At 41.3% G+C, this 21,976-nt stretch overlaps 1 protein-coding gene across 7 annotated transcripts in view; it reads right to left on the reverse strand.

The window, feature by feature from the left end:
- LOC121187013 (protein Aster-B-like) overlaps positions 1 to 21,976 on the reverse strand; it is a 73,901-nt gene that overhangs the window by 31,326 nt on the left and 20,599 nt on the right. For 5 of the 7 annotated variants that reach the window (XM_041046011.1, XM_041046010.1, XM_041046009.1 and 2 more), the window contains exons 4-5: positions 18,193 to 18,413; positions 14,128 to 14,171 (exon numbers count right to left, since the gene is read on the reverse strand). The exons of 1 other annotated variant lie outside the window; for it this stretch is intronic. In XM_041046011.1, coding sequence (XP_040901945.1) covers positions 14,128 to 14,171; positions 18,193 to 18,207 — 59 coding nt within the window. In that variant the 5' untranslated portion in view covers positions 18,208 to 18,413. Of the gene's footprint in view, positions 1 to 11,794; positions 12,162 to 14,127; positions 14,172 to 18,192; positions 18,414 to 21,976 lie in introns of those variants that run through there. One more of the 7 variants, XM_041046014.1, reaches the window with a different exon arrangement.

Here is a 21,976-nt window from a genome sequence, read left to right on the forward strand (position 1 = left end):
TGTGAGGAAAGAGAAACCAGGTGAAGTGAGAAGATGTAAGTGTGAGTATTTTTAAACTCTTACATTTTTGTCACACCGAACAAAGGTGCTACGATGCTTGGACGAAGGCCTAAAATGAAAGTGAGAGGCTGAATTCCTGCACTGCATTCATTAGAGACCTTTTCAGTTAGTGAATTTAAACAAAACCCTAAAACTTCCTCCAAATCAAAATTTAACTTAAGCTGGTGTTAAATACAAGCTTCATGGTCTAAATATTGAGTCATTCATCAAGCACTTGGTCCAGACTTTAGTACTGTATATCAGATATTAATTTTAGATAGAAAGAATTTCTGCCATCTCGGACCTTTCAGATGACACTTTACTGGTCACTTTGGATATCACTAGTCACTTCACAAATGTATCCCACACAGGAGGCTTTGATGCTGTCAAGGTCTATCTGTCACAACTATGAGGAACTTCAGGATCCTGCCCACATGATAAATGGCTTTGATGAGAACTTGACATTCACTACTTTTTCTTTCACATGATTTTATTGTCCTGTGCAATGGTCAAATAATGAGTTTTTAAAAAGATAAGCATGTAACTTAGAAGCACACTAAAGGTGAAGCTCTTCCTGCAGCTTTAATGTTATGATGTCAGCTATTACATTTAGTTGCATAAGAAGACGGAGCAGTGCTACACTGTTTGCTTCAGCCTATAGGCAAATGTGATAAAGTGTATGGATCCCTGAAGTGTCTCTAGCAGTGACTAAATAAAAAGCAAATCCATTCTATCAAAGCTACCACCATGCCACACCATGGAGAAAAACACAACTGTTCACTGTACTAAGTGAGAATGGGTTGGTACACAAGAAGCTACTTTGCTGGTGTATAGTAGCGTCAGTGATTCAAGAAAGGGAGGAGGGAAGCGGGTCCTGATTATGCTTTTAGAAAGCTTAATGGAAAATGGCCTTATTGTTTGAACAGGCTTAATTTGAGAAACGAGCATATGGAACACTAATGCGAAGTCTTTTCATCAGACATCCGTCAGAGAGAGGTACACGTTGACTGTCCCTGAATGCACCTTCCAGTCCATTAATAATGAAGCTGACTGCGACCAGGGAAAACCTGTCTGTCCGCTAATGTTATCTTATCATTACATTAAATTGTCTGAAAACAGAAAAAATATTCATTTTCTTTATAAAAAATACTTTTCTTTACTGTGGGATTAATGCAATATATATATATATATATATATATAAAACCCTAACCCTAACCCCTATACATAAAAAACAGGTCTTCCATGTCTTCTTCATACTTTGTTAACACAAACACTGTTTTCTGCAGTGGCTTTATGAAACTTTGCAAAATCAATGCATCATCACTTAAATCCCGTCACATCCCAAAGATAGAAAAAAAAAGGTTTATTATACTGGGTACTGGCAGAGGAGTGTAGCAGGGAACAATATAGAGTATAATCAGCGATGACAAATGGGTTGTGGAAAGGATGCAGTGATAAAAAAAAAAGGAAAAGGGGACAGGAGAAAAGAGAGAGAGTGAGAGTGAGAGAGAGAGTTAATAAGCTGTGGCCAGGAGGGAAACAATTCTGCGGTTTCTCTTCACTGCAGAGCCCCTGCTGTGAACTTGGAACTCCATTGTGGCCCAGTCTGATGGTGCAGTGCTTTATCTGTAAGGCTGCAGTTGGTTCCAAGCCTCCCAGTCCATTCCTAACAAACTCCTCACTCTGAATGTTTCACGATTTTGTTTTCTGAGCTACTACAAATAGTTTGGCTGAAGGAAAGGGGTTTAATTGCCACTTATGATGACAGTATTAGATATCGAGGACCGGCTGAAAAACCAGAAGATCATCTACAGTTAATGTGTAAGGAATTTCCCTTCTCCTTCTCTAATACTTTACATACTGAAATGAATCTTCTTGGTGCAAAGGCCTGGGAGCTCCAATTTTCAAGTCAGTCTAAAATAGCCCAGAGAGACATTATTAACGCAGCACTGGATAATACATGCAGGGGAGTGTGGTTTGCATGTATGTAATTGAGGATCTGAGGCATTCCTGCATATGTTGGCAGATGCTGAATGTTTATAAATGTCTTTGATGTTTTTTTTTTTTTTTTATGACAGAACGTGCACACTTGTGGTTGTGACCCAGCTAAAAGCTGCAGTCTCTGAAGGGTGCAGAAGAAGGACTTCTGTCGTGCACTGCTTTCATGAACATGACATGACGCAGAGATAACACTGCAGTCACCAGTTCTGATTAGTGACATTCAATAAGATAAAGGAGCCGAACAAGTGACCAGACGAGCTCGGGGGAAAGATACACACAGGCATTTATGTATGCAAGTCTGCATTCAAGAGTCTGTCCAACTGTCCTGCAGCAACAACCAGCTTGTCCACGGTGCCACGTGCAGAGAGTAAGCTCCAGCTCTAGCCTCCTGTCAGTGCCTTGTTGTTGCTACAGCTGCTGCTGTTGGCTGTGTGTGCACATCTGTGTCTGTGTGCGTGTGTATCTGTGTGCAGATTTAAGTCACACCAAATGTCATATCAAGAGCAAACATCCCCACACTGGGGCCACAGCCAAATCCTGAGCAATCTCTCTCCCTCTCACACACACACTCACACATACACATACACATACACACACATGCATGCAAGCACACATTCTCTCTCTCTCTTCTTCTTATCTCTTCCTTGTCTTCTGACAAGTAAGTAATGCTGCAAAAATATCCTCCACCCTGGCTCTCAGCAGCACAGCATGCACTGTGACAAACATACACCCAACAGGGCAGCCTGGTATCCCAACTGAAAACTATTTGACACACGCTTCCCTTCACGTCAACTTGCAGTATACTTCTGAAGCCACTTTAGTACAAAAGATGACTCTTTGGAATCATTACCTTAAACACACCCGGTCAATAAATATAACTAAGAAGAAAGGAAACGCTAGAAGAAACCATAGTAACAACAAAAAAAGTCTTCTGATGCAAGTCCTATCATTTCAGTCAGAACTACATTAGTCAGGCTTCCTACTGTATGCAATGTTGATATTATGGGCTATTTAATTAATCTTACATATGTTTTGATAATACTTGTTATTTCTGTTGCTGATGCATAAAAGTCTAAAAATCATTTTATGTAAATTATTTGAATCTGTCTTTTTTATTTGTGGACTTTGTGTATTATCAGTGAAAAATGTTTGTGTTGCATTCTGGATCTTGGTCTTCTTGACAATAATTAAAGGTCCCTGCGCAGACTGTGCACATTTGTGTTAAAAAAAACTAATTTATTATTATCATTATCTTCAGCTGTCTCATCTGTCATCAGACAGAAATATGGTAAGAACAAAAGGCACAGAGAGATGGCCAGTTCAACAAAGTACCTGGAGAACTGGAAACCATTTAGCACAGATAAATCACTGTATCTGAGGCTGATAAATAAACTGCTATATCCAGTGTCTGCTAGTGGTTTATAACACTAAGGACAACAAATGCAATGATTGAGGTCCTGATTGATGGAATGACCTCTAAGTCACACCGTTTTGCCTACGTAGCAGACTGTCCCTGGGAGAGCGGAGGACAGAGTAATAAATACTAATAACAACAGTGAGCTTTCTGCTGGATCCTCTCATTGATGAGGGGAACTGAAACCTCCCCACTATCATTCCTTTTTATCATCTGATTGATTTATTTATTTTTTTGTCCTGCAACTTGGACTGAAACACAGCTGAACAGGAAGCCTTTGGACCACTGTCCATGTTTAAAACATTTACAAACATATTCTCGATTAAAAGGCAAAAAACATACTGTAACATTCTGTACTTGGAGGATGGAGGATGGAGATGCATCCCATTGGATACAATACAACTATAGACGTACATGCTGTTACATAACAGCATGGCATGCAAACTATACCCAGCAAGCCAGCCAGACAGGTCACCCCCATGTGTAGGAGACTACCAGATGCTGACAGTGTAAAGTAACCTGTGTCTGTCTGGATGCTACAAACAGATTAAGTGAGGACAGACTCGGGTTTGAAACTGTTTCTTCCTGTGCTACAGAATGATAAAGAGGCCCTGGATGAGATTCACACACAAACAGGAAGACACAGTGGCTAACACATACATATGCACTCACTCTGATTAATTTTATAAAAGCCTGAGAGGACATTTTCAAAGCTACAGTCCACAGCCTAAAGAAAAGAAAAAAATATTGAAGGATTAAGTGAGGTTTTAGAGGTCTAAAAAAATAAGAAGAGAGAAGAAGAGAGGGATGTAAATGAGCGAAGGGCACAGACAAATATAGAGAGAATGAAAGAGAGGCAGAGACTTTAGGGAAAAGAAGAGGTCCTGTAGGGAAAAGAGGTCCTCATGAAAGTGAGAAGGAAGGAAGAGGGACGCACGTTGCCGAAACTGCTCCCCCTCTAGTTTTTTTTCGTCCTGCAGTGCTCTGTAATTCGTCTCTAAAAATATCAGGCAAGAAAAGGAGGAGGAGCATAAACAAACACAAGGGGAGGAGAGGATAGAAGGAAGGATGACAGAAAAATGCACAGAGAGCACACGCTGTAGCAAAACAGGTTAAAAAAGAAAGTGAGAGTAGGGCCACCTGGATGTGGATCTGTTTGTCCATGTGCGATAACCAGGGAACAGGAAAACAAGCGAGGAAGACAGTGAGAGTGAAAGCCGGGGAGAGACAGAGGCAGCATGTGCCTGCTCTTTTCCAGGCAGCCACGTGAGCGCTCCTCCTCAGCTGCTCCGCTCACACTGAGCCCGCCAGAGGGGAGCAGAGCAGGGTCGCCACAGTCACGGTGGGGAGGGGAAAAAAAAAAAAACAAAAAAAAAACTGGCTGCACTGGATGTACACACTCTGGTCACAGCTTAGTGATGTCCTGATCTACCCCTCATTACATGCTGGTGCATTTTCTGGAGATTTACATAACCATATAGACATGCAGAGGTGAAGATAAACAGGCAGATAAACACAAATGTATTTAATGTGCTCTTTTTAGAGAGCACAAATGTCTGACAGTACATCCAGCACTGCCGCGAGAGTATGTAGGTTTGGAATAATGATATGTCACTGCAGCCCTAGTCCAGAAAAATACCAGAAAATGGTCACAGACATCTGGACCCTGACTGGGTTGTGCTTTCCATACATAATGACCTTAAAGCTACAAGGAAAAAAAAACCCCATTTAGGTTACATTTTGAATAGATAAGCAGAAGCCTGCACACAGTCTCTGCTCTGTGTTTAGCCTTACCAGGCGAGCTTGAAGCCTTTCATTAGTACAGCGAGGAGTGTCTGACGTCCATAGCGTGTTGTGGGCACTGGGCTGCCCGTTCACACCGCCGCATGCTGACTGACAGCCTGCGAAACCCTCACCTCCCATGCACAGAGCAGGAGAGATGCACGGAGGGAAGAAGGGAGGTGCGGATGATGCAGAGAAAGATTGACGGTTGGGGACCCAAGCCCAGAAGGATGATCCGATTCGGCTTTGCTCGCCTTTCTGCTACATTCCTTCACTTGTATCGGGGTGCCGCAGTGCTGAGCACTTGTGCCAGAAATTCACACCTCCCTGGGGTTCCTCAGTTTTCCCAAAAGAGAAGGAGGTGACCTGCACCGCAATATTCACAATGCAAGCTGCAGCATGCAGCAGAAGGAGAAGGGCTAGCAACTGCAAGTAAATGACAACATGGCTGGTAGCTGTTCCTCTCTAACTGTGTCTTTCCTATCAAGCTCTGTCAAACACCGTCCATCTGTTTGCTCGCTCAAACTCTCTCTGTCTCTCTCTCAGTCCTCCGCTGCGGATGAAAGCTGCACTTACTGTGCTCACAGTGAGCAAGCGCAGGATTTCTACCCTCCTCCTCCCTCCCTCCCTCCTTCCCTCCTGTTCTCTCTGTCCTCTTCCCTAGATGGCTCTCTTTCTCTATTTCTCTCCATGATAAGCCTAGCTGGCCCAGAGTGGAGGACTAGAGCAGGATGCTAGCCTCTGGCCATACCATCCTCTGTGCAACGAGCCCCACCCCCACCTCCAACCCCCCTGCTTTGTCTGAGAAGGGTTTTTAGTGCGAGGACCTGCTGCAATTTTTTTCCCTCTCGTATTGGACTCCAGCCTTGATCAGTATCAGCAGCTCACCCTGTTAATCTCTTAATGAATTGAGTGTACTGGGGTACTTCCTGTGTTTATAGCTCTGAACTGTCTATGTGTTTTGCATACATGATTAATTAAACTGACACCATGGCGACTCAGTGTTCTTAGCTGGCAAACAAGTGTGTTATAACTGCAAGATGCTGAGTCTGAATCTAACCTGGGACTTTTGTTAATCGTCATTATTTGCCTGTCAAGCTTTGTATTACTCCACATGCCGAAGGTGCTACTACATTAAGAAAGAGGAGTAAAGATAAGCAACCCATTTCAGGATTTTTTAACTGTCATTTCATAAGATAAAACATTGAAAATAACTTTTAATAATAACAAGAACCAAAACAAAGCACCAGATAAACTGATCTTGACTGTATTTGTAATGGGTTAACCTTTACACCATCATAGTCCACTGACAGTTGCAGAGGCGGTTGCTTAATGTCTTCCCTTGACCTTTTCAGGCCAACAGGGGTCAGAGAGCAACCGACCATTTGCTTTAATAGAAGCTGTCATCAAAAACAATGGGTGACTTGAGCACAGGCACTGGGTCAGGGTGAAGCACATTCTTCCCATTTAATCTTCTTAAAGCACTGCACGCAAATTACACCTCATTAGGGGTTGGCTAATACTACGGCTAATGCAAACCAACCTCCAACGTCAGAAGAGCTGAGATTGTGCTTGGCCAGGCACACATATTCACTGATGATCGAGGGATTGAATTTCATTTAATGAAGTGACTGATTCATTTATTTTAACAGTTAACTGTCGCTCATTTATTCCTTTAATTGATACTCTTCTGTTGTCTGATTTTATTTGTTTTATGATGGCAATATACACTAAAGCACTTAGTAATCAGTTTTGGCACAGCGTGATATAAAGTTGTTGCTGTTATTGAGCTTTGCCTGCTGAGTCACTGAGCTTCATTCACTCACTCTGCTTTTTCAGATGCAAATGTTGCCAGGAGAGGGTGAGGGCATGACTGACTGACAGAGAGACGGCAAGCAACCAGAAAAGATAATGGAAAGTAGATAATGCAGTTGGACTTGAGCTCCTGTTCTGAGAGGATAAATGTTTCTGTCAGAGAAAATGGGGCCTACGTCAGATTCAGGACATGTTTTGGAACTGAGATCGATAAACAGTTCTCAGACGACACCTAACTTTGGTGATGTGTACAGTGGCATGCTCTTGTCTCACACTTGTCAAAGGCAGCATCTAGAGTCATTAAAATCTATGTTTGTGGTGCAATGTGTGTGCATCTATGTCTCTGCATGTGTGTGCGTTTTCTTTGCATATTTGTGCACATGCACCTGGGGTTGAAGAGGGCCCCATTAAACAATGTATAACTAGCAATCAATAGCTGGCAACTGCCGACTCTTTAAAGCACCTCAGACCATACTTTGATTACTTTTATTATGAAAAACTCTCACAGGGACGAGGGTCAGTGAGTGGATCTTGGTGAGTGGAGCCACAGGGCAGGCAAGAGCTGACAGGAGGGTAAACACGCTCTCTCTCTATTGTTAGCCAGCACTGTCTCTCCCCATGGGCTACTGCAAATGCAGTAAGACTGCAGGGAGAGAAAAGTGAGGGAGAGGAAGAGAGGCAAAGATATGACAGCGCTGTAATCCCTTCCCAGGGTGAAGCAGTGAGGGCTGTAACCTGAGCTTCAGTCAAGCAAGAGGACAGTAAGTCATCTCACACAGAGTCCATCTGGTGCCCACCTAGTTATTTATGGCTTACTAATAATTTCATGGGGGGTAAAAAACAGAAAACAATACCTGCAGCCATGGTGCACCTTAGTAATGTTAGTATACATCACATTAGACATGACTGGGAACATGCAGGATGGCCACAGTTCAGGCAGTAAGATGTCAACCATGACTGGTGACAATTTCACTCTGTAATGGACAAGCAGAACATCTTGACCCAGCTTCCTCTGCTAATGCGACTGATGCATCAAGGGGCATGCATGGTTAATTTCTATCAATATTACTTTGGAAAAAGAATCTATCAAAACAGTCAGGGAAGGTCACTGGGACATTATATTCCCCCCCCCTGCATCCCCAAAAAATACTGGAAAAGAAAAATCAAGGCTGTACCTAAATAGTAACTGAAAAACAGATATGTTAAACCAAAATATAAAGAGCCACATGCAGTCACTTGAAAAACAGCTCTCATACTGAAACATGAACAAGCCTATTCATTTAGTGTTTTTCTCATGGTAGTTTGTCTCCTGTCCGTGCTCTGTAGAGCCTGCTGAGGAGAAGCAGTGAACAGAGTGGTGCTGAATGGACAGCTCCTCTAGAGAGGAGTCAGGCAGTCAGTGAGATGTTTCCTCTCACTGACGCCACCTGCTGACCAGAGCACAGATGAGTGCTACGGTCAAATAATACAAGAGATGTTCCCACTGGCGTCAGGGTCAAAAAGAAAACTGATTCACTCTAGCTTAGTGAAATTAATTAGAATCCATTTTCCTGAAAACATGCTAAGAAAAACAGGATTCTCTCAGTTGATTTGTTTTTAAAGTTTGCTTAAGGAAAAAATGAAAAGAATAGATGTTCAAGCTCATACTTCACCAAGCAACAACTATGTGACAGATAGTAATTATTATAAGTCAGTATAACAGCAGTCATGTGATGTGATGCCTGCATCAGCTTCTTTTTTTAGCATTCCTTGAGCCCTAATCTGGCGCAGAGATTTTTCATTTATTTCTGAGAATAGCATAGGCAGATAATCTGGATTAATCCCTCTACACTGCTTTGTGGGATTGGACGCTATGGCCGTTGGTGGGCGTTCCTCTCCCTGTAACACATTGTGGATTACGCTCATACTGTTTTCCTTCAACATGGATAAACCCCCACAGATTGATCTCCACTATCTGATCAGAGAGGGAAATGGGTGATGGGTGGCTGGCTGTTTGTTTATTGACGAGCTGACCGTGTCTAATAATCCAAGCTCTCAAGGCCACAGTGGGGAGACAGAGAGCAGCAGTGCATTCACAGGCTGCAAACACTGGCATGCATCAAAAATGGGGCAAAATAGAAGCAAAAAAAAAAAAAAAAAAAGCATAAACTGAGAAATTTCCTTCAATCCAGCTTTCCTTTAAAAGGTCAAGTAAGCATTGCAATTAGTCTACTGTGTACACATGCTGTTTGATGTTTTGGAATCAGAAAGAGGCATGGTTTAAAGACTGATGGAGTAGCAGTACAGGCTCACACGGTCAACAGAGTCACAGGGCGACAGATAAGCCAGGAAAAGGGGCAACGTCAAAAATGGAAGCAGCAGTAGGAATAAGGCTAAACAGATGCAAACATGGGACAGTAATGCACAACAGAAACCAGCTCAGAAGGAGGCCTGAGTCAATTTAATTTTATGTAGAAAACACACCGGCAGCAGACATCCCACCAAGGACGGAGGGGAACAGACACCACACAGACAGTTAACATTGACTAAAACACAAAGGCAGTGCAGAGATGGAGAGTGAGGGACAGAATGATGGCAGTGATGATGAACGACAATATGTTTGATAGCAAAAACAAGCAACACTGCGAAGGACAGATATCATGTTCAATATAAAGGTGGACCCCCAAAAAAAAAGTGATAAAGTGAAATAGAAACACAGATGGCCTGTGTGGCTGTCACGTGTGCCATGAATAAAAGAACAAAGTATGGCACGTGCTGACATTAAAGCGCTCATTTAAAAAAAGCCCTCCATTTCCTGTTTCTGCTGCAGCGAGCAGGATAAAAATAGACGGAGGTTTCTTTTCCAACAAACCTCTAACACACACATACCCATAATTACTAAACAAAGCAGAGCGAGAGGGAGGAGGAGAGAGGAAAGAAAGAGGTGGTGGAAAAGGGAGTTTGGGATTATCTCCATTAATCTAAACAATAGGTTTAGACATGTGAGACAACAGACCCCCACTCGTGGAAGAAAAGTCAGAGAGCATTCCCACCTACACCTGAAGGCTGTACAGTAACCACTGGTTTCTTTATGAATGCACAGTGGTTTTCAAATTCTGATCAAAATTTTGGTTTTACCCAGAAATGCTCAGAAAATCAGGACAGGAAATTAAAACCTTCTCTTACTGTAACATTTCAATAATTCAAAGCTCAGTGAGCTTGAGAATTTATCTAGTTAGAATAGTGTTTATACACTAGGGATAAACTGATATATGATTTTCAGTTTCAACATAGATTAATCACAATATAAATAGTCACACAGAAAGATTGTTTGACTTCTCTGGTAAGACACTCTGTCCTCCACCGTTTCACGGTTTCTTAGTCATGGTCATTATAAAATTTGTTGATTCTAACTTCCTGACGTGTGCGTGATGCCTTTATTTATCAGACGCGCCAGAAATTACTATTCTAAAAAATACAAATTAAAATCTAATTTTAAAAATAAATTTAGTTAAATAATCAAAATGGGGTGTAAATGGCAACTTTTAAGAGACTGTTAATGGAAGGTGTTGTATTTTAAAGGGATAATTACAGGGGGAGGTGTGAAAACTTTATTTGAAACCAGGAATCATGACAGTTTTAGTGTCATTTATTAGTGTAAATACAAAGTTCTACATTGATAAGAAACCATTCACTACATTTACATTGGTGTTACTAGTACATGACAAATTCACTCTCATCAGAAGAAATGATCTCTTGATCCGGATTAATAAATCAATAATAATCAGCATGTATCTATCGGCTGCCTGCAAAAAGGCAGAAGACGCATTTGGGTATTTTGAGCCTAAAGTGGAGCTGCAGCGACATCAGTGACATCAATGACACATCACATCCATGACCCTGAGCTCCTCAAATACACAGCCGCTCCGTTCAGAGGAATGATGTCATGACACAGAAAGATCGGGTTACGCTGATCTCTTCAGATCTGGTCCACATCAAGCAGTGTACAGTATACATTTTAGCTGCTACTGTATCACTGCACTGCTGACGCTGCTGTCTAGGGTCAGACATGTCAAAGAGCTGTTGCAGGGGAGCTTTTAAACATACTCACTGACACGTGCAGTTCACATAATAATCAGAAATGTTGTTGTACACAATTGGAACAAACCCAAATGTGATGCTGTAATTCGAAAACAATGTTTTAGTCATTGGGTATTGTTGTCAAAAAATGTCCAATGATACTGACACCTATTACTCATTGTTCCTAATTACATAACTACACAATGCCAGCTCAGTCGTCACACAATTATGAAATAGCTCCACATGACCTTATCATCAGTGAGCGTGAGATACTGTGGCGTGGAAGCCAGCATGGTCAGATGTGCTGTCGCTCAGGGGGTTGTTCACTCTTGGTAACACTCAAACACAAATCTCCGCGGGTGAAAGTATAACCCCATCTGTGTCCTCATGTTCTATCCTCAGAGGAACCTTTAACTTTTATTTAAGCAGGCAAGTTGATTAAAAACACAGCAGCTGCATGGACAAGACTGTCTAAAAGGTGTCCATGATCATTCTGTGTTAGTGTTATAACTTTTCTCCCATTTTCAGTGGCACTGACTTGCACACGTGTGTGTGTGCTCTGAAGGCAAAGCTTGAAGGCAGAGTGAGGAAAGCTATTTTTATATTAAAGGACTCCGGGCTGTAGAGCAGCGACGGGAGAAGGGATTGGGTGGAGAGATATTGACTGACCCCTCCCAGACAAACCTTCCATCTAGTCAGTCAGGGCTGTTGCCACAGAGACGACCCTGCCGTCATCGAAGCCGGGAGCCGTCCAGCCTGCTGCTTCAGGGCCATGTGTGGACCTTGCCTGCTGTTTTCAGACAGACATAAAGATGCAGCCAGGGAAACACAAAGCTAAGCCCCACAGAATCACACAGACACAGACAAACTCAAACACACACACAGATTTTACATTTGCTTACCAGTGGTTGCCATGCCATGATCACGCACAAGGCCTTCGAGGACAGCTCTTGAGTTATTTTGAGCCACACAAATGATCCACGTCACTCATGGTGACAAAGCAACAATCACCCAGCGAGGCCTTGGACTTTCAAACACCTCAACTTTGCATTGATGAAATCTGCAAAGCTAATGTCATGAATCACAATGAGGACCCACTGCTTTTTCCACATCAAGCCTACACTGGGGATGAAAACCTGAAACCCTAGATTAAATCAACAAGGTCAAATATCACAGAAAAGGAGTTTGTCCTCTAGTGTCCTCAGACAACAACCTGAGACTAAAGGGACACAAACGCACAACTTTTTTTCTATTAACCATCTGATCCTTTATCCTTAACCTGATCCTTAGTGCTTGACTTTTATAAAAAAAGAATGGGCAGTAATTAAAATTCTGTGGGATTGATTGTCTGATTGAGGCCCTTCACTGAGATTCAGAGAGTGCAACCTTTGAGCAGGACACTGCTCAGCACTTATCAACACTACCAAAGTCCCTTTATACTACAGATTCCTCGTAGGAGGTGAGGACATCTATCCACCCTCAGACCCCAAAAAGAGAGCACTACAAGCCGAGTGGATGTGAAAGCATTACATGTCAAAATGACTCCACTAAACACGTTTTTATTAATCACCTTATTTCCATGACACAGCTCGTGCTTTTCAGAATCATGTTTGGCCCTCCACTCTTAAAACTTTAAGTTTATGTGAATTACTGAATCACGAAAATGTAAACTAAATGGGGATGACCTAAGTTTAAAGATGCAGATACACTAGTTATCTCCGACCATTGCTGTGCAGTCACAGAAAAAAAATCAGGCTTAGTACAAACTGCCTTAACTAGTTCATATACTGTATGCATCTACAATTACAATTATTCATCCAAATTACTGATATCCATTAAATTAAATGTGTGTAGTTGCACTAGTATGTTACCCCTTGTGTTAATACACAAATTAACACAAGTAACACAATGGTATCCAGAAATAAAATGTCACTAATCTGTACTGATGAGTCTCCTAAAACTCACGAGATGACACTAAAATGTAATATTTGACTACTGATTGACTGTTTAACTATAGGGTGCAGAAATGCAGTGATTAGGCACGTACAGTATAATCTTTTGTGTAATAAGTAATACTTGTTATAAACTGGACGACAAAAGAAAATATTTCTATTCTTTATTTAAAGGGCTACTCCAGTGAGTATTGTAGTTCCTTAAACTCACAAGAGACAAATTTAAAAAACAATGGTAAAAATCGATCCTTTTTTTTTTTTTCCAAAGTATGTGTCAATCTCTCAGAACACAAGCACAGGTTTTTTTTGTAATAAATTTGCAGTCCCCTGGGTTGATCATCACAACATCATTAGGGCTTGTTTTCTGTTACTTCCTATTTTTGTCAAAGCTCCTGCAGAGCCACAAAAAAACATTATACAACTGTTTTCAAAGGACGAATAGAACTCCATTTGATTATTGAACTGATTATTATTAAACTGAATCAGTGTGTTGCCCCTTTAAATTCACCTTTTTCGAATTACATCATAGCAGATAGTTTGGCCTGTTTCTTTAAAGTCTTATCCTTGCAGCAAAGATTTAAGTTGTTATATTCTAGATCACAGATTGATCATATTGGAGCCAAAATGACGGCAGTGTCCTGTGGTGCTCCTGCAGAGGACAATGCTGACAGTGTTTCAGTAACTGATGCTACAGCAGTTTTGTTCCTGGATCTCACACACAGTGAAATCTGAGGAGCAGAGGAAGCAGAGAGGAGCTAGATGCACTTGTGGGATTTATGTGCAGCATGCCATATTGGAACAGCTCCCTCTTTCGATGTGTCCAAGTACGACATTCTCATTTGACAAGAATCACTTGCAGGCCTTTTATTTTTTTTTTACAACTATTGGTAACTAGGAACTTCAGAACATGGTCTATAGGGAGGAAAAGCAGAGGATAGAGGATAGTATAATGTGTCACAACCTATTATTTACCCTTGCTTTAATGACATGCAGCATATCAAAGCCGCCACACTAATATCACTGCTCGTGTGTGGAGTGTCTTTTGATAGATGAGTTATGTCCTACCTTTGAGGTTTCCATATCAGTTTCTTCCACTTCTTTTGCTTGGCCTATCAGTGAAGGTAGAGAAGAGTACATGAGAGGTTTTGGTAGCATCCCTTTTTTTTCTTTTTCATGACGTGATTGTCCTAATGACAGGTAATGCTTACTAAAATGCAAGAGTACTGATTCCTCATGTCTGCTACAGTTCTGAGAAATCGCTAAACTGAAAAATGAAAAACAGAAAAACAAAAATAAATCATAATGGGATGCACTCTTTGTTCTAATCTATTATCTCTGGTCAGAACCTTTTGTGTTTCCTGTAGTTGGTTCAGATTGTCCTTTTTCACTGCACAATGAGAACACTGTTTGCTTTTAAGAGGACCAAAAGTCACACTTTGAGTCGACTCGTTATGCTTATTTGGTGAGAACTCCGGTTCAAATGGCGAGACCTAACGTGGCTGTAAATATGTTCTGACATTTGCTGTTTGTTTCCTTCCAATCCACACAATTTAAAACAAAAACCAATTGTTTCAGACCAGCGTTTCAGACAAAATTGCAGTTACATGTGCATTTGTGTGTGTTTGTGCGCGCACATATAAAGTAAAGCAAGGGGTTGTTGGGCTTGCACAGTGCAGTCCTTTCACTCCAGTTGCTGCTGCCGCCAGTGACTCAATACACAGCGCCCACATGTACCATGAATCACTGTGATCACAGGCCCTCAACCACTCCTCCATCTATTCAATCAATTCATTTTTGCTGTGGCACCTGATAATACATTTGCCTCTCCAGTCAGAGCAATTTCTTCCCACTCCTTTACCCCTGGCTGAGCTTCCCAGCACTTATTGAGGCGTCTCTTTTGGGCTGTACAGCTCCTTTTACAGATCTTATTCCTGTCACAGAAGTAAGCAAGTTTAATATTTTCTCACTGAGAGAAATTGACTAACTGAGGTATTTCCTCTCGAGATCAGAGAACATTTAGTTAATGTCGCTGTATGTTCCTGGCTGACAGAGGGAAAATAAATGCACAGCGTCTTAATTATTCACGATGAGAAGCTAAAAGTGGATGTGTAACGTTGACCCTGGTTGCTTCATCCTATCGCAAACGCAGGATGCAGAGGAACAGAGAAAGCCCTCACTAAGAATAATCCACAGCCCCATTGGAGCAGCTAGAGGGGAAATCAATCATGTCTGTGACGGAGGATGGCAATTCAGAGGAGACAGATTACAGATTACACCACTTGATTTATGAAACCTGAAAAACAGAGCCTCCATTAAAGGCGGATATGTTTAAGAAAAGCAAGCTGGAGCAGAGAATTGAATTTGACTGTTTGGAGTTCAGTGTTAATTCTCAAAAGCTCAGCAGAGCTAAACCCCTGGATGGATCTGCAGTGTTCAGCAGAGAACAAGAGTGTTACTTTTTTTTTTTTTTTACATGACAGATGGATCTCCACCAACAACATATTTAAGGGGTATCCCTGTGGATATGCATCTGGATAAGAGTGCTTATTTGCAGAAAGAAAAAATGCACTAAATGTGTTAACTGTTGGCCTGCTGGAGCGGAGCTACAGGCATTTATCGTGATCAGTGGGATTGATTTGCTGATGAACATATGTGAATTACACTGTGAGTCACCAGAGGCCCTGTGATTAATCAGCAGTGAAGGCCTGCTGAATGCTGACACATGGCCCACTCAGATGGAAACAGCACAGGCTGTAGTGTGATGTGAAAAATCTGGATATACATTTTGGCTGGTTCAGGCCTCCATAGTATATATAGATAGATATACAGTGCCTGTCTCTTCATCCTTGCCCAAATACTGCAACTGCCCCAATTTACTGTATTGAGTAGCACAATGGACTGAACGAGCCACAGCTGCATCATCTCACACACCTCAACTTCCCTGTGAAACCAATACTGCACTAATAAGACAGTATATTAAGTGGGCTTTGGACAAGAGGCTAATGGATTGGTCTCAATTTCAGCTCCAACTGTGGACAGATATGGGCAGACCTGTTTCTAAAAATGATCACTGAAAGGCAAAGACACGTCTATATTCAGTTTTCATACCATTAAATGGCATATGCACATGGCACACCTCTTTGTGCGACTGTACAGTGAAGCAGATGTCTACCCAGCATGAAAACAAGGCCTTTCACAAAAACGGTAAGTGGGTGTGCCAGTGACAGACAGATTGTCTACAGACAGGGGTACTTAATGAATCACCTTCAGCGTGCAATGTCAACAGCTGACCCGAAATACAGGCTGTGATATAACAGCTTCTACACAGGTTCACATTAGTTCAAATCTTAACCGTAGCATTATATTTTGGGTGTTTTTTAAAAGATTTTAATTGGTTTCAGTTCATCTATGCAATCATAGTAGTCATAAGCCTATAATAATTAATATTACTTGTCACGCACCTAAAATATGATTCTTTTTTACAATTATTTATTACCTGTTGCATCACAGAGTCAATGTTTATGCTGTGAGTTAAAGGAATTGTGTTTTCCATGTTCATAAAACTCTATATAGATATATATTAGTGGCCCACAGCTATTTTGGTAGAATTTTGCCTGAATCTAAATTTGTTTTTTATTACTTTTTTGTTGTAGCATCAGGCAGAGACATTGCAACGTTCTTGATGAGCACTGAGATGTTTTAAAAATGACAGCATAATCAATAACACCAGCTGGGATTTTGGGAGCATATATATATATATACAAACTGCATCCTTCTGTATGAATGGCACAAGATTTTTGTATCACCATATAAAAGGTGTGCAGCTAGGCACAGGCTCTTTGGCCAGCTATTGCTTTTTTCCCATTTATGCAAATGAACAATTTTTTAATTGTCTCATAAACAAAATGATGAATCTAAGTGTACTTTAGTTAACTGCCCTTCTTTCGATGATCATTGGTGATTCATTTATGTGAGAGCAACACAGTGATACCTGCCAGGAGTTTTTATCGCAGAGAGCTAACCTAAAGCAGTCCCAGGACTGCCCTGTATCCCCGTCGACAGGCACGGTAAATCTAACCAAATTGCCCTTAATTGACCTGGGGAGCAGAGATCACAGTGGAGATTTAGGAGGCCCCAGAAGACAGCTGGAAAATCCCTTCTGCACAAACTGTGTGTATGTGTGTGCGTGTCAGGTGTATTACAGAAATATATTACAGAGATACTGACATACAATGATTTATTCCACCACCCCTCCTGCATTCATCACGTTACGGTAAATGCTTGTGTGTATTAATCTTTTTGATACAATCTCCTACTTGGATGAAGTGCTGGAAAAAACAAAAGGTGACAAAAAGTTATTTTGACAAGCTTAAAATAATAATAATAATAATAAAGCCCTGCCCTTCCTGAAAGAAGAAAAATGCGGAATACTTAATGCAGTCACAGATACATGTTGTAGCTTTTTTATTGAACGGCAGCAAACTATGACTGTATGCATGTACTACATAACTAAACATGCATGTTTGCATTACTTTTAAATTGTAAAAGGTTTGTCTTTAAATGTTTCCTTAATGTGACATTAGGTGAAAAAAAAAAACTAATACAATTGACATTTAAAAGCCTGCTGTGGATAGAGAGAGAGAGCAGATGAATTTTCTTAGCAAAGGTCAAACAGAAATGGGTACAGCTGCAGAACAACACCAGGGCCATCTAGGCCATTTGATGTGGTCAGAGCAAACTACATTAACGCTTGATTCAGTAGATAATCATCAGAATGATTATCAGACAGCCCATAGTCTAGAATGTAATGGTTTACAGTAGCACATAATATTGTAGTTTATGTGAAAATAACCAGGATGTTAAATGTTAAATAACCAGGATGATGATATTAAACACAGAAAGTAATATGTGAGTTTAATTTTTGAATATACAAACTTGGAATTAAATCTCTGGATCTTAGCCTGTATCCTCCCTTGTTTCAAGTATAAGTTATGGATGAGATAAGCTATGTTTCATATTTATTTCATGCACCTTATCCCATCTCCATGTCAGCTGTCGCATGACCAAACTCAAAACTACAAGATGAAAACGCACCGCAGCTACAGAAAAGTAACAGAAATCAGACCTGACCTTATGTTTGTGCATGGTGAACAGGCAGACACCATCCTGGCTTCTCTCCTGGCTCTCATGGCCTCTCTTCAATCACTGTCCCGCTGTTTCATTGTCAGACTGTCACTTGTCCAGCATGGTTTGTCATCATCGCCAAGCCTCATAAAATCCCCCTTGTCCTCCTCTTTCACACAGCACATCCAAAACCAGTCAGAGGAAAAATAACGTCACCAGCTCAGACACTGAAAGTTGCAAAGAGAGGTGATACAGACAACAGTTGTTAATCTATAATGCCTGTTCAGAAGCCGCAGGATGTCCAGACTGACTAGACGCCACTATCCTGATGCAAATAGATCTAAACCAGTGTTCTCCTCCTTGCCCACAATTTCCCACAGCATACAGTCAAGCCACCGTCCTTCCTCCCTGTGTTTTAAAAGCACAACGAGATTCAGTTTTCTGTCCGGGAGGTTCACAGCCTTGCTTCCTATCGTATCACCTCACATCTGCTTCGCTGAGCCATGCATGAGCAGTTGTACGAGGGAGGATGGGTCAAGGATGTAAGCGCTCTGATTGGCTGGCTGGCCATGGTGTGTGTGTGGGAAGGTCCTTTTGGTAGGCTCCCTGAGAACGGCTATGCTCGATAAGGGTGGTCCTTCACCTCCTTTCCTGCTCTCCCTGCTTTATCAGCCTCTCTCCCAGAGCTCTGCTCTCCTGCGCTTTCTCCGTCTCTCCTCCTCCTCCTCTAGTCTCCCTGTCTGTGCTCCAAGCTGCAGGCACGCATCTGTGGTTCTTTAGCTAAGCATCACGACATCTTTGTGAGGAGCCACATTAGTGATACGGTGGCTGCACGCACACAAACGCACACATGAATATGGTGAAGGGATGGCAGCTACGTCAAGTCACTCTTGCAGATATTACTACGCTGGCAAAGTCCATGACCCAATTTACCCAGAAAACACACTTGCATTGTTGTCGTCATCATCAGAACCATTTAGATGTACTGATATTATTTTGTGTGCAGCTGGAGCAGGACTGGTGTGTAACCACACAAATCTTTACAGAAGATCCCCCTGAGAAATCAGGTGAAGAGTGTGTTAAGTATACTACATTAACAAAGTTTTTGATTTGAATTGATCATTGTGGATGTTCAAAATGCTCTCAAATAAATATCAGTCTCTCAGAACACATTATCTGATGGCTAACTGTATCTGACTACACTGACTTATCCCTCCCTTGTCTGAAAGTCATCCGGAACAAGAAACTGGGAACTCGTCTGTTTTCTGAGTATCATTTACTCAGTATGTTGGATCCGTGCTGTTCTGAGGCTCCTGTGCAATGTAAAGAGTAAGATCAGATTATGCTGACCTCCATTACTGGAAGCTAATGTCTCAAACCACAGACAATGATCGATAATCCAGCAACTGAGAAGGAGCAAAAGCAATGCGGACATGAGAACTGAGGCAGAAAAGGCAGGAAGTACAAGGATGGACTGTTCAGGAGAATTTCAGAAGCAGAACTCCTGCATTACACCTGTGGTTATAGGGACAACATCAGTTACTGTCACGTTATTAAACTCAGCAGCCACAGAATGCGTCATAGCTTCTTTCTGCTCTGCAGACGCACTGACAGCAACTGACTCAAACTCCTCTTTAAAACATGCAAAGTACAGAGTTTCCAAATGCACTTGCATCCTGCCCATTTTATACAGCCAGAGGGCTTTTTGCATGCATTATTTACAGCAGGCTTTATAAAAAAACATGTATTGATCTTGTGAAGTTTGTGTGACTTGAGACCACTTAGGAAATACCTGCAGTGGAGTAACAAAGGATACAGAAGCAAAACAAGAGATGTGTTTGGGTAGAGACAAGACAGAGATGATTTAATATTATCTTACCTGAAGATCCAGGACAGAGACAGGTTAAAAAAACACATTAGCAAGTGCTCTATTTTTTAGGTGTGAATAAATAAGGTAATCTTTTTAAAAACTGAAACAGTTACAGCCCTGCTGATCTTGGTTTGTTAAAGCCAAGGCAAAATATATACAGCTGAAGCACAATTTCAAATGCACTATTTCTTCCTCTAAGGACTGCTGTAAGGAAATTCAGTTTACAGTCAGATTGGGTTTCTGTTCTTTCAGAGTGCTCTGTGGCCACAAGTGTGAGTCCTGTTTGTACAGACAAACTTCCACATTTTGGAAGTTTGTCTGTACAAACTAAAAGCTGCAAGAGCAGCTTAATCTTTAATTCAATAATACGTTTCTGCATTAGCTTTCATAAATTATAAATGTTAATGCCTTCATTTGGAATATAAATGGTAACACTTCCACTACTCAAAAACACAGTGCAGCATCGCTTGGTCTAATGGCTGACGGATGCAAATGTGTCCTGGGCCACACCGAAGGATGGCCTACTCAACTGACATCCTCTGTGTGAGCGGATGTACGTACTCATTGAAAACAACTACAAGGCATTAAAATTGTGTAAGCTGGCTTTGTCCACCATGTCTGAAAATTTTGAAAGCCCTGTAGGGATATATTACAAGTTCAAAAACTTGGGAATAGAGAGAAAATCCTAATCTGTGTTGTTTTGATTTCTTTCGGACTAGGTACTGGAAGTGATTTACTGCCTCCTGTTAAAAACAACAATGCGTTTGGTCTTCGCAAACTGAAATGATGTACGTGTTTATCAGCACATAGAGCGAGGAAGTGAGATCTGATCACAAGTTATCACTCGAGACGCATGTGGAGATGCACGTTAATGCCAGGTGTGTACTGACGTCCTTAGACCTGTCCACTTGTGATTGGATCACACAAGACGCATGTTAATACCAGGTCTGAACAGGGTCTGTCACATATCACACTCAGCATTAGAAAGCAGGCTCAATGTCATTCAAAATATTATTTTACACTGCATGTACAACTATGCAACTCATCTATCAATTAATTAAAAAAAAACTTTTTTTTCTGACTTAAAATGCTGAAGTGAATCCTGTTTTCATTCTGCAACAGAAACAACAGAGAATTCATCTCAAAAGGTATGATCACTGGCTTGAAAGACATTGCGCCAAACCAAAAATTACATTCACTGCAAGAAAATTATTTCAGAGCAAAACTTGTGTATTTTATCCATGTATCCATGTGTGCAACAGAAACAGACCTATTTAGTTATTAGAGCTTATTGCAGCCTATTTTTAAAACGATGGGTGACCTCACCTGGATAAGTGTTCACAGAAAACACACACTGGGCTCGATAAACCATGTCTTGGTTGTGTGTTGGAGTACAGAGACTCCTAGTGGTTCAAACTTGGTTCAGCCTGCTCTTCACCCAACTTGCATGACTAACCACTCAAAGCATACCAAACCAGACACACACATACCAGAGTGCACACACAAAAATACACCAGAATAACACTCAGCTCAGAAAATGTGCCAGACAAACTCCACTTCTCCTGACCGATGACTGCAAGCATAGCACATAGCACACACACATACGCACACACACATACACACACACACAGACACACACACACGCCAAAAAACAAAGAGCTTTCATGGTTATGGCTTCATAGCGAGCTGTGAATGTTACTTTTCACAATTAAATAATGCACAATAGTAAGTGCTGAGTTCCCACCACACATCATTTGGGAATTCTACTACGTCAACTTATGTACACAAAGTAAAAACATGTAAACCCACATGTACTAAATGTAGATATAATCAGAGAATCTAACACTCATTAAAACAAAAGAGTGAAGGAAATCCCTTATTTATTGGTATTATAAACTCTACAGTATACAGTGCTGGTCA

Source organism: Toxotes jaculatrix, chromosome 9 (assembly GCF_017976425.1).
Source record: "Toxotes jaculatrix isolate fToxJac2 chromosome 9, fToxJac2.pri, whole genome shotgun sequence".
In the NCBI taxonomy this organism is placed as follows: Eukaryota; Metazoa; Chordata; class Actinopteri; family Toxotidae; genus Toxotes; species Toxotes jaculatrix.